The sequence below is a fragment of the Pleuronectes platessa genome, chromosome 18 (genome assembly GCF_947347685.1).
Source record: "Pleuronectes platessa chromosome 18, fPlePla1.1, whole genome shotgun sequence".
NCBI lineage: Eukaryota > Metazoa > Chordata > Actinopteri > Pleuronectiformes > Pleuronectidae > Pleuronectes > Pleuronectes platessa.
In genome coordinates, this window is record NC_070643.1 from 5,548,942 (window position 1) to 5,562,555 (window position 13,614).

General features: G+C 40.6%; 1 protein-coding gene across 1 annotated transcript in view; it reads left to right on the forward strand.

Moving 5' to 3' along the window:
• col22a1 (collagen, type XXII, alpha 1) overlaps positions 1–13,614 on the forward strand; it is a 50,490-nt gene that overhangs the window by 8,090 nt on the left and 28,786 nt on the right. Inside the window, exons 5-16 of the mRNA XM_053446433.1 lie at positions 6,336–6,447; positions 6,888–7,011; positions 7,436–7,711; positions 8,191–8,271; positions 9,180–9,296; positions 9,412–9,456; positions 9,573–9,635; positions 9,871–9,909; positions 11,486–11,539; positions 11,646–11,699; positions 11,792–11,845; positions 13,551–13,604. Coding sequence (XP_053302408.1) covers positions 6,336–6,447; positions 6,888–7,011; positions 7,436–7,711; positions 8,191–8,271; positions 9,180–9,296; positions 9,412–9,456; positions 9,573–9,635; positions 9,871–9,909; positions 11,486–11,539; positions 11,646–11,699; positions 11,792–11,845; positions 13,551–13,604 — 1,073 coding nt within the window. The remainder of the gene's footprint in view (positions 1–6,335; positions 6,448–6,887; positions 7,012–7,435; positions 7,712–8,190; positions 8,272–9,179; positions 9,297–9,411; positions 9,457–9,572; positions 9,636–9,870; positions 9,910–11,485; positions 11,540–11,645; positions 11,700–11,791; positions 11,846–13,550; positions 13,605–13,614) is intronic.

Genomic DNA, 13,614 nt, shown 5'->3' on the forward strand with positions numbered 1-13,614 from the left:
GCACTTTCATTTTCTGTCACTTTTAACGTTGCCAGCATAAAAAAAATCCGTCAGATTTGAATTAATACACGTTTACCAATTTGACATCACACAAATGTCAAATAGATTTTTTACAGATTTGGATGTATTTTGCCTCCAGTTCCAGTCAGCCAATGGCTGTTGTCCTTCTCCATTTGATATGAAAATAAATAGGTAGACCTTTTGTAATCGCTTAAGTCATGTATTTGATCACAATCAAGTTGATTTCATATTATATATATTATATATAAGTAACAGCCATTTAAAAAAGGTCCGCAAATTTCGAGATTGTATACAGTACACTATCAATACGTTTTTGTTTGTGTGGTAACATTAGCTCATGACTATAAACAAGTTGCAGTCCTACATGCTTTGTTTGTACCTTTGGACGAGTTGTGTAGTTTATATGATGCAAAGGTATACAACATTTACCATATGTAGTATAAAAAAAGTGAGGATACATAAAAACATGCTTTTGTGAAAGAACTTTCACTCCAGCAATTTTGTTTTGTGTAACTGCTAGAAAATAAGGTTGCAGAGAGGTGCGTGTTCTCATGTCATTTCCATTCATTATATACACTCTAGACTTATCTCTGCACTGTCTTTCTGTGTTGAAAAGTGAGGTATGTGGTGGCTTAACATAGGATCCATGTGTTAATGCATGTACTGTATGTGTTAACCCTATGAGTGTGATGGTGCTGATTGGGTGTTGCCCTTGGATGGTTGTGTGTGAAGCGGGGAGCGAGTAGTTATAGTATACCCTGGGTTTTACTGCCCATCGAAAATACTGGGACATTTCCATTTGGCGGACCAGTGACCATAAAAAAATCCATTAAGTTAGTACCGGGCCTGTTCGCCCATTCAGAGGCCCTCTTTGGCGAGCACATGAGCATATCTCCTGTCCCAGGATGGTGTCCTTTCTAGTGAACATGAGTAGTCAATGATTGACAGTGTCAGTCTAGTCCAAGGCTGAGGAGGCCAACCATATACTGCGATAAACTAGGTTACACCACTGCTTTGGATGTGGGAAGCTAGCTGTTTCTACAGACTTCAGAAGGCTTTGCTCAGATAACTAAGATTAAGATGCATTTATTTATCCCAAACACATGCACAGACATGCACAGGCACACTCATGCAGGTAGGGAAATGTAACCTCTGCTTTTGACCCATCTGGTGCAGGACACAGAGAGCAGTGAGCGACCATGTACGGCGCCCGGGGAGCAGATGTTGGGGGAGTAAGGTGCCTTGCTCAGGGGCACTAGACAGGGTAGGGAGAATCCTCTTGGATTTTTGGACAGATCAATCCAGGTTCGTCTTTTTGTTGTTTCTCCGTGGAGTCGAACCAGAGACAAACCAGAGACCTTTTCTGCCCATAGTCCAAGTTTCTGCCACTAGCTTCATGCTGTGCTGCAACAAGCCCAGTCCCAATTGTCCTGTTTACTGTACCTCTGCAATAATAGGTGCTTTCCTCAACATGTCAAACTATTCGTTTAACGAGGTCAAACTCGCAGAAGCACTGATTTGGCACATGAAATGCAGCTGTGATTTTCAAGCTCTGTGCTAAAGGTTTCTCAGGCGTCTTGAATAGCGTTTATCCGAACGGATCGGATGTTGTTATAAGAGTGTCTTGTGGGGGATCTGAGTTCCTGTCTGTCTCCCACCCACATCCATCACTCTAAGAGAAAAAACAGATGCACAGGCATGACTGTTTGGACTCCTGCTCCGTTGAACTTCATGGAAAAAGAGGTGTAAGAGTGGGGAGAGCTGTGTTTTTGAAATGTTCACTCTTCACAAATTCGAGCGGTCCATTGACGTCTGACAGTGTTTGAACCAGGCAATTTGATCGCCAGACGATCCCTATGGACTATTTTACTATGTATTTGTTTTTATAATGCACAGGCTACATAAAGTTTGACAATTTTTGCAAAAACATCAATACCAAAAAGTGCAGCTGGCTTTTGTGGGCATGTAGCGCACCAGAGCTACATGACAGGTTGTCAGTGGAGTATCTAAAACAAGGGCAAACAAACTGAAATGTTTCATGGTCACTGGTAGAAATCCACTGGAGTGAGGCAACAGGCAACTTACAGTCTAACATTCATCGAAAACCTGCCTATCATTGGACTGAGGGAGGAAACCATAGCGGCCAGAGAAAATCATGCAGACGTAACATGCAAAGACCCCGGCCGACTTCTTACTCAAACACCAGTGCTGTTTGCCAAAAGGCTACTGTGCTATAACCACAAGGGGGAAATTGCCTCTGGGATAATGCTGGAGTGAACAGGACGATGCTGGGCACAAACCAAAACTGGCAGTAGCAAATGAGGCAGACAGACAGCAGAGTGCAACGTGTATAGTGCAAGACTGGTGTTGATAGTTCGCTTCGGTGGTATGGCATCAATTGTTGAATCCAGTTCACTTTTGATGGTCCTACACTTACAAGAGGACAAGAACAGATGGAAGGAAATACAAGAAATAAAAAGACAGCAGGTTTAATGGTAAAAACTTTATCCCAGACTTCCTTATGAATTACACAGCCGTGATCTGTTTTATTCATACTATTGTTTAAGCCGAGCACCATCATTTATTGTCTGTCCCAATTGTAGAATACTAGCAATTGTGACGAATACTTCCTTCTAATTTTTGTATTAGTTATTATACATGCATTACATAACTGGAGGTTTATCCAGATGCATTCATGTATAACCAACATTAAAATGATATAGGTATCTAGCTGGAGCTACTTGTAATGCTGTGAATGATTTATAGATAAACAATGTAATTTGTGAGCTGACTATATGTCTTAAATACAATCTTATGTTAAATACTAACTACAGCTTTAACATAAATGATTTCTCTCTAAACTATTGAAGTTATGAGTATATCAGAAAAGACACATAAGTAAAATTCAAGTATAATACAAATTCTACTGAAGTACAGTCAGTTATGGCTATTGATGTTCGATAAAGCTTTACATTTAATATCACTGTCACTCTTCTCAAAGCTCTGTACAGGTAAGAATGACACTTTGTCAAAGTGCAGAGTACATGGACGAGTGTGTGTTTCTGATCACACACGCCAGCATCACTTCCCACTGTCGAGACACATTAACACATCCTCGACACTGGACGAGTGCTAAATACATGTTTTTGCTTTTCTTCTAAACCATAAAAGAGTTAGAACGAACTTTAGATAAATCACTCAAACCCACGGCCACTTTCTTCAGCAGATGCACTGACTGGAAGGAATCCTCTGGCTTGTGTTTTTTTATCTGTCTTTCTGAGTTAGATCATATACCATATCTTGTTCCCATGGAAAATTGTTTCCCTGTTACCAACAGCTAGGTAGGAATACACCATAACTATACTGTACACTAGACTGATTTATAATCATTTTACATTTTGCACCACAAATTAAATGGTGCTCACCAAGAGCAGGATTTCTATAAATATTTTAAATCTTTATTTATTGCCATATCGTAAGATTACTAATTAGATATGGATTTCTTTACCATTTAGACCATATAAGGAGTTTTCTTTTTACTTGGGACGATGGCACAATCAGAGAAAGTATAAGGCTGATTATTGATTTTCTCCACCCATTGCACAGACAGCACTGTCACATATCTGACATATCCACTGTCAGAGCTCAAACCTGCATTGAGGCACAATTGGCCAACGTGTTATCAAACAGAGGTCTGAGGTCTGAAGCTCCCTGACATGACAAAGATGTTTGGGGTTTTCCAAACTGCAGTGAGTCTATAACTTAGGCCTTGCTCCAAGACATAAAGTACAATGTCAAACTTGCTTGGGTAAATATGATATTTTTCAGTTTGTGGCTAAGCACATAGAGATGTTCTCGTTGCTCCAGATAAAAAATACTTATCCTCACAGCAGCAGCAGCTCCTGTGTATTCTCCCCACTTATAATTACAGAACAAATAAATGTGAAGAGTGAGAACTCTCCGTGAGAAGTGTCAGGACTATTTGCTGCTGATTGTGATTCGACAGCCAAGAGACCTGTGGTCAGAGCCAGACTTGTATTCATCACAGGCTGTCTAGTCCGACCCCTCGGGGGGCTGAGAGGCTGCAAAGTGTCTCTGTGGCTCCTCGCTCGCTATCTACTTCACAAATGTTGCCATCTGCTCAGATCAAAAGAATGCAGCGTGCACGCGTTCAGTCTTTCCCAGTCGGTGAACTCATCTGGCTTTTCCCGCAGATCACCCCATTGGTCGCTTTTGGCCGTCCAAAATAACTTTTTGGGGGGTTGATTATAGGCTATCCGCTGCCAGTCCAAATTACAGCTCTGCGCTCAGATGGCCCCCATACAGCCACAGAAACGACGCGGTGACCAAATGTGCACAATGCAAGCATGGTGACAGAGAGACTCGGGGCCAGCAAGGCTCCCAGCTGCACAGCTTCCTCGAGCAAACCTTTAACCAGACTGGGAACCAGCGAAACATGTAGAACATCACCAGTCGTGAAAAAGATCAGGCTGAAGCATTAGCTAAGTTGCTTTTACACCTTCTGAATTGTTATCACTAGTCAGTGTATAAATGCTATGAAGCTGTTATTTCGAAAGTACAGTTTACCATCAGACGTCTATCAATTGCCTCTTTTCAATTTGCTGCTTGCATTGCCCTTGAGATTCTGTGTTTTTTTAAGGAGTTGGTTTCAAACAAAAACATGAAACTTAAAGACTTCACATACCAGAAACGGCAATACAAAGGTTTTATTGCAAATGCCATATGGTCTGTATTTATAATGTGCCTTTCAAGTCCTCAGAGCATTTTACAGTACAGTTTTACATTCACCCATTCACACAAACACATTCGTACAGTGCATCTATATGCAGCCTTTTTCTCTATGAGAAGGGAGGATTTGGGGTTCAGTATCTTGCCAAAGGACACACCTGCATGCTCATGGGATTATTTTATGCATGTTATGTCTGACTGTGACTATAGTGTCTATGGCTTAGCCTGATTTTGAAAGTGCAATACAATGATAATATTTGTACGCACTTTTTATTTTAAGAATCAAAAGATGCAAAAATTGAAAGGCAAAGTTCAGCATGAATCTATTTCCGAATGAGATTGATTTCAACCAGACCTTTTGGCCTAACTACTTCAGGGAAAAATATCAGGATCAAGCAAATAAGGTTGTATTAAACTGATATTAAACTGATATTTAGTATTTAGGTGATAGAAGAGACAGCGCCATCCTCAGAGCAGTGGAGGTAACTCAAGTAAGAGTGAAGAAATGGCACTCAAAATTTGTTTTGATTGTGCATAATTTAGATTTTGCTACCCTGCAACATGTTTAAAGCAGTCATCTGAGCACACATTACATTTGTCATCTCTAACACTGCATCTGAGACACTTGGTGGCCTTCACTGACTGAGCAAGTAGCTGTGGTGAGGTGCTGACCCCTCAGATATTCAGTCTGTTATGACGGGGCTTGGTTTTAATGTTATTTTTTACTCTGTTGCTAATAGCACAGGGGCAGCCTGTGTGTCTTTCCACCTGTTTCCAGGCTATTTCTAATGACACCCACTAAGCTTTTGGCAGCCTCTCACGTTTCCACCTTAATGTTCCAGTTTGCGCCTGTAAAGATTAGTGCACTGTTGCTCCCAGCGGAAACCTTACATTTCATAGATTGGCTGCATTACTGGGGCCTTGCAGGAATATGCTGAGAGTGTCCTCATTCTGTTGACTCACTAATGACACAGTCGGTTTTGAGGAGAGCTCGGTCCATGCAACATAACCACTGGCTTTGAGTGAGATCTACTGGACACACTGGCAGCATTGGTGCTGTCAGCAGGCTGGCATTGCCATAGCTACAGCCTGTGTTTGTTGTACAAGGGAGTGTCCTTTTTGAGCCTCCTAAATATGGTCTGTGGTCACACCACTTCAAATCCCATGCTGCACTGCAATGTACACACAAGTGCCCACACTTCCAGTCTCACACAGGGACCTTGCCAGAAATGGCAACTAGTCTTTTCCTCTCTTAAAAAAAAATCATACAGATGCTGGATGGCCAACAAGTGGCTCCATATCCCAGTTATTCAGTAATGTTGTGAGTAAAATGTCTCCCCTGAAAGCAACAAACACAGTGGTTCCAGGCTGAGGTGGGACTGACCTCATTAAACCTCAGTGCACCACGAGAAATCTGACAAAACCATAAGTCAACCTCACGACTCAAGATCCCGTTGTGCCTATTTATGGTGTTTGTGTTTGTGAATGTGTACGTGCGTGTGTATGTGAGTGTGTTTGTGTGGCTGTCTTGAGGCCAACTAGCTTATTGTTCTCTGTTGCTGCAGGGTTCGACCTGATGGAGTTCTTCAGTGTGAGAGATATCCTGGGAACCAGAGTTGATGAAGGCCAGAGTTCTTATGTTCGCCTTGGCACCATGCCCATTGTACAGCAGACAGAGTAAGTGACCTTCCAGGTTTACATCAAACAATGCACAGCACATTTTCCTCTAAATATCTGTGAATCTGGGACTTTAAGGTTGGGATAACATGTTTGGCCAATTTTATCTGTACACTGTCATCCATTAACCAATTAAGTACAGTTTTTTAAGACTAATGGAGGGCATGATTTCTGTTTGTCAATATGTCAGTGCTGAATTGATTAAAAGCTTTGAAACAGATGTAATTAGGGAAATGGTACCAAAGCAGCATTTTATTGCTGAAAATTACAATGGATATTGTAGCTAATAATGCTAATGTCATGGTCGTTAATATTGTACTTGAGTGATGCTAATTCCCTGACAAATTTCAAACTAAATGACCCAAAATTGAACAATCAAAAATATAAATAAAATAAAGTTCAGGTTACGTGAGCAATAACTTTGTGCTTTCATTTTACAGAGACGTGTTTCCTCAGGGGTTACCGGATGAATACGCCTTTGTGACGACATTCAAATTTAGGAAAACGTCAAGACGTGAAGACTGGTACCTCTGGCAGGTTTTCGACAAATATGGAATCCCACAGGTGGGTCAGCCAAATGTAAATAATACTAAATGTGACTGTTATGTGTCCAGATTGAAGCAGTCATAAGGTAAAAAGCTGCGCCCAGTAGACTGACTATTTCCATCTACATTGTGAATACATGCATCTCAAGTCAGATCAAATCAAATCCAGACTCCTGATCATGATTATCAAATGGAAACTCAAACCAAAGATTGTTCTATATTTTATTATACACAGTAATTCCTTGAATACTATAAATAGGCAATTTTTTTCAAAAGTTGTTATATGTTTCCTTGTGAAAATGTCTTGTGCCATGGGTTAGATTTATTTTCTGAGACACCGAGGAAACCAGGGTGAAATGCTCTGTGATTCAATATATCTGGACTTGACTGCCTGTATTTTTCAGCCCCATATTGTTAACATCCCCCTGCTTCTGTCTTGTCAGGTGTCCATCCGTCTGGACGGTGAAAACAAGGCGGTGGAGTACAACGCTGTCGGGCTGACAAAAGATGCTGTCAGAGCCGTGTTCAAAAACCCTGAAGTTGACAACCTGTTCGATCGCAACTGGCACAAGATTGCCCTCAGTGTTGAGGCCAAGGCTGTGTCTCTATACCTGGACTGCAAACACATCCAGACTCTGCCCATCGGAGACAGAGAGGACATTGATATCCAGGGGAAGACAGTGATTGGAAAGAGGCTGTATGACAGCGTGCCAATTGATGTAAGTCTTCACCTGCATGTGTGTTAGTTTCAAGGTCCAGTGTGTAAAATTTAGATGAAGGGATCTATTGGCAGCTTAAAAAATAATCCTAGTGACGTTTTCACTAGTATGTGATATATCAACTAAATTGTATGAATTGCTGTTTTCTTTACCCTAGAATCAGACCTTTATTCATAAAAACTTTACATTTATATCAGGAGCGAGTCCTCTCTATGGAGGCCGCCATGTTTTTTACACTAGTCCAAACTGGACAAACAATGTTTTGAAGGGGGTGAGTGAGGTGATGGGTATTCAGCTGCAACATGCAACCCTACCACTAGATGTCACTAAATTCTACACACTGAGCCTTTAAAGATCTTGTGGACTCTAGTTACATTGAGCACTATGGGAAGTAGCAACATATTGTCGGTGTCCCTGTGTCGTCCATTGTGTGACTATCTTGAAGTTGATCGGTTCATCAATTCTCTGTGTCCATGCAGTTTGACCTCCAAAGGATGATGGTCTATTGTGATTCCAAGCACGCAGAGCTGGAAACCTGCTGTGATCTACCCAATGGACCTGTGAGTTTTTCAGGCTACAGACCTACTGTCTGTACCTTTCTCTGTGAATGTGAATCCATATATTTTAGAGGCTGGAGTGTCACAAATCTCCTTATATCCTGTACACATAGAGATTATCAAAGGGTTGGTTGTCTTTAAATATAGTAGCCTAATATATAGTAATTATGTAGATAACAAAAGAGAGATACACGAAAACATGAAGTGGTTATAAGTGAAAGTCACATTGGTAGATTTGTTTCTAATTGCAGGTTGCTTTCACTGACTAAACGTTCTTGCTAGTCTGTAATTTGAAATACTTGAAAACACACTGATAGGTTAAATGAGCACTTTTTGGTTTACCTACCATAGCCAACATGTCACCAGGCTAATTTTGTATAGACACAGAAAACTACTGCATGTTCAAAGTTCAGACAACTACTGCTATGCTGGTGAGCTGTGTCCACAAGAGGGCAGCGTTGGGTGCTGACTTTAAACCCTCACTAAAACTCAGATAAATTAACCATGTTTTGTGAAAGTCACGAAACATGAATATTTCGTTTGACATTTTATGGAAAATATGTCAGTTTTTTTTAGCTAACTCATTGTGAAAGCAAGAAAGAAAGTCACAGCATGTAAAGTGAATGCTCCTAAAGCAGATTTTCTACAAAACAACTAAAATACAATGTAAAATAAAGCTTTTAGGTATTTCAATGTGTTTTTCTGACATTGACTATTGCTCGTCTTTATGCTAAGCTAACTGCCCTCTGGCCTTCACACCATATTATTTTCACTGAAGTAAAGAAGAATATTTCCACAAATGACTAACTCTTGCCTATAAAAAGCAATGCTTGTGTGGTTTTTAATGGCTTACCAGATCATTCTGCCAACTTATTAGGTCTAACACTCGTGTACAAATATCATCTTTTCAGTGCCCTAAGAAAGTGGTGACAGAGGCTCCCCCTATGGAGATCCCCACTCCGACCCCGACTGTCGTGGAGCAACAAAGAGGCCCGCAAGTCAACTGCTCATGTTCTGCAGGAGGGAAGGTACGGCCACCTGATTTTACCAGACTTCAACCCCCGGTATCTTGTGTCTATCAAATGAGTGGGAATCCTTTCTGTAATGGCTTTCCATAGACATCTGCTTTTCCATTCCTCACAGGGAGACATCGGTTCACCTGGTGTTGCAGGTCCCAAGGGTGAAAAGGTCATCTACCACTGCCTTTAAGTACTAGTTTGTGTGTGACAACAGATTGCAGTTCCATAATGGTCCAGATTTGTCTGTTCGACTTTTCTATTGTGTGAACATGCCTACGTTTGCAGGGTGAAACAGGCCCTGTGGGCGCCATCGGACCAACGGGCAGCAGAGGAGAAAAAGGAGAAACTGTATGAAAACCTAAACTGTGTATATTTACATGTGTTACTTTCATTTTCATGAGGAGATAATACTTTATAGGCTAACAGCTAATTGACTGAGTTCCAAGTTCATTTTAAGTGCAGTGATCATTGGCAGATATATTGTTTGATAAACTCAAATAATTTCAGATTGCATGCTTTCCAGCTGTTCTGCTTTTCTTCCCGCCTCGATAATAATTGATCCTTATCGATTAATTATTTGCAGGGCAGAGTTATTTCTGTCAAAGGTGGCAGAGGTGAGAAGGTAAGTAAAACTTTGCATTCTGATGCTGCATGAGCATCACTGACATGTTTGTCTTCATGCATATTTTATATGCATGCACGCATGCATCTCGGACCAAACAATGTAATTTCTTTTCTTTCTTTATATATTTATCTCATACTTCTTTTCAGTCAGGGAGTGGCTAGGAAAGTGCTCATACAGCTGTTATAGTCAGAATTACAGGTCATGTTACCACAGAGGATGTGTAGCACAGAGGGCAAGCCTACGCAGACGCCCACCCAGTCTGTTCAAATCACAGTGTCTGTGCTGCCCGGCACTGCCAGTTGGGAGTATAATTTATTCCTGGAGACAAAATCCTTGCCATGCATCATTCAAGCTGTCCTGAGAGGGACACTTATAATGGTCACAAGACTTCTGGAAGATGGAATTAGTCTCCCCACTTGTGTTCTGTACTGGCTCTCATAGTTTGGAGAATGCACCTGTAAATGATTTGGCTCTTAACTTCATTTCTCACTCACCCAAAAAATAAAGCTGACTTTAAATGCCGCAGTCAGGCAGACAACAGAACTCTATTCATGATAAATGTATTTTCGTGTAATTCGTATAATATGCTCTTGCTCCTGGAAAACTGGCTGGTTTGATAAAACTGCATTAAGTCACACTTTAATGCAAAGCTCCCCTGCTGTTTTTCCAGTCCTTACTTTTTCTTTGCATAAGCATCTGTCTTCACTGTCTCCCAGAGAAGGCTGCAATGTGTTGTAAACTTTTCTAAATCTGATGCCAAACCATGATGTCAGCCCTACTTCAAACTTGAAATGCCTTTCAGTCGTGGGGCTGAAAGTAAATACAATTTATTTTGATGGCTTCAAATTGCACCTTTATTGGACTAGAACAGGCAATTCCACATGAAGCGTGTTGATATAAACAATGTATTTTAGCATTAAAGGGCAGAGTAGAGCAGGGAACGTTCTCCTAATCTGTGTGATGAAAGAAATGACGTGTGTTTAAATGATACAAGCTCCCTAAAATAATTAAAGGGTGACCTTCTGTGACTTGTAAAGTGGTTTATGAAGCAAAGGGAAGTCTTGCGGTGGGCAAGACCTCGTGGCACTGTGTAATTTAACAGCCCTTACTCTTCACTCAGTCCAGTTTACGAATTCCAAGGGATTCCTTGGCACAGAATATGACATCAGCGCACAAACCCAAAGTGCAGAACTCTGAAGACAATTAAAAACCATTGTTCCTTAGGTCTTATGTTGGATGTGTGACCAGACTAACGTTGGTCTTGATTATCGACTGACCTCCAACCAAGCCTTTACTCAAAAGTGTTTGTTTGTGTGTTGTCTTGATTTAACTCTTTCTGTTTTGTGTGAAACATAATCTTCTCATCGTTTTTTCCATCTTCCATTGTTTGATGACACAAATCCATGAATTCACCTCTAACACTTGTACTTTGTCCTGCATTAATCCCCCAGCCTCCGACTACTAAACCACGTTTTGTGATGCTTCCAGGTTGATTGTCGTCCGTATGAAAGTCCATTGTGCATGTGTGCGTGTGTGGAACAGTCAAAGTAAATACTTTGCCTTTTGCTTACAGGGTGATACAGGCAGAATAGGGTTGACAGGTGCTCCTGGACAAAAAGGAGAGAAGGTGTGACATTCGTGAACCTGGAAACATGGAGGATTTCGTTGTTTTTACCATGAATCTTAAAAGTACACATATTCGTATTAATTGTGTGTTTCCACACATCTGGCAGGGACTTGGTGGTGTGCCAGGTATTGATGGCTTATCTGGAGACAAAGGAGACAAAGTAAGGCATACACTTGTTTTGATATTAGAGTCTGAAGCATTTGGACATTGAAAATGTGAATGTTTTCATGGGTGTGTGTTCTTTGTAAACAGGGTGAATCAGGACAGGCTGGTGCTCCAGGGTTGGTGGGTCCAGCTGGACTAAAGGTGAGTGAATGTGGTTTTCCAATTTTTTAATCCATCCATGAACCAGTGCACACCAATTTGGCTCATTTAAAGGGTTTGAATATTATTTTGATGCAGGGGAGGGAAAAAAACAAATCATTCTGGTATTGGCACTGAGACACACTTGTTTTGTTAAGTGGGCATATGTACGTTTTTCTGGACAATTACCTCTCAGCCTGCTATTGATTTCCTGTGAAAAGAGGGAGGGAGGCGGTTGTCAGTTTGGTTGACTTTCCCTTGGATGAAGCACCAGCTGGTGGAGGAGCCAGGGGGTGGGGTGTGGGGGGGAGGGCATAAGTGGCTGACTGGCTGGCCGGGGGTTTGGCCAATAGACAGACGGGCTGTTGAGAGATTGGCCGCAGACCTTTGATACAATTCATGGAATACTAAATCAGAAAAATGGCTCAAGATCATAGATGTAAATGAAAATTTTAGGAAGAGAAAATAAATCCTGATGGTTCCTTTTTAGATGTGAAATACAATGTGGGGTTAGTGTAAATTAGCATTTGGCAAAATAGTTACAGTAACAAATTACCTTTAACAAAAGTTATTTGGCCATTGCTCAGAAGCTGTGCAGAAATGAAAGCTAATCAAACCGGGCTTAAAGCTAAAACCAATTTTTTTTTTTACATAATAGCGACTGAATCAAACTTGCTTTGACATATGGTTCAGTTTCTAGTAAGTACATTTTCAGTGACACAATGGCTGCAGTCTTAGGAAATAAATCTATTATAAACCCAATGTGCTAAGAACCTAGCAGAAGCAGTACGTAAACAAAATCAGCAGCTTATATTAGCTAGTTAGCAGCTAAAGAGATATACCATTGTAACTAGTATAAAACAATGACAATATTTGTATGACATATTTAATAACAGTAGTGCTATTAAACAGTAAAAACTTCAGCTTTCACTATTGTTGATACACAGGGTGGCCATCTTAGATTTCGAAGTCGGGGTGGTAAGGTAATCCTGAGCTCAGAGGTGTAATGGAACGCTGCTACTGGCTTGTATTGCAATACAATGAAAGCCATGTAGCCCGCTAAGTAGATCAAACATCATTACCTCTATGCCTTTGTAAAAAGCATTTATTATTTACACAATTGATTTTCCAATTGTGACATTCCAAAATGTATTTTAGGAAAGTGTCATTTAACTGTGGAGCACTAACGTCTAATCGAATTGTCTTTACAAGATGTAGCGATTGTAATCAAACTAACAATCATGGGATAAATATTTTACACCTCATTGCATCCTTTTAAGAATTGTCATGAAAATTATTAAGAACAAAAAGGCAACTGATCAGGTGGTGTTACAGCTTCAAATGGGTTCTACTATGTTCATTTGTAACTGAACAGGTTGTAAAAATAAACCAACAACACTAAAAAGTCAGTCTAGAAGAATACCTTACAAATTAATATTGAAAACAAATTTTATTCTTTGCATGAAAATAGAATGAAAGTTAAGTTAGAGGTCAGAGTGGAAAGTCTTGTGACTGACAACTGGAGTTTCTTTTTAGGGGGCACAGGTTTCTTCTTTGGCCTCTTAAATGTCTTACATTGATTCAGCTCTGACTCAGCACTGCCCAGTTGGCCCATTGCAGAACGTTGAGTCAGCAACACAGGCACTTTTGGAAAGTGCCAAGTCAATAACTTCCACTTAGATAATGTTGTTCATTTTGTATCGTACAGGGAATTCAAGGAGACTCAGGAGATGCCGGCGCTCCTGGACCAAAAGGTGTCATTGTGAGTATAA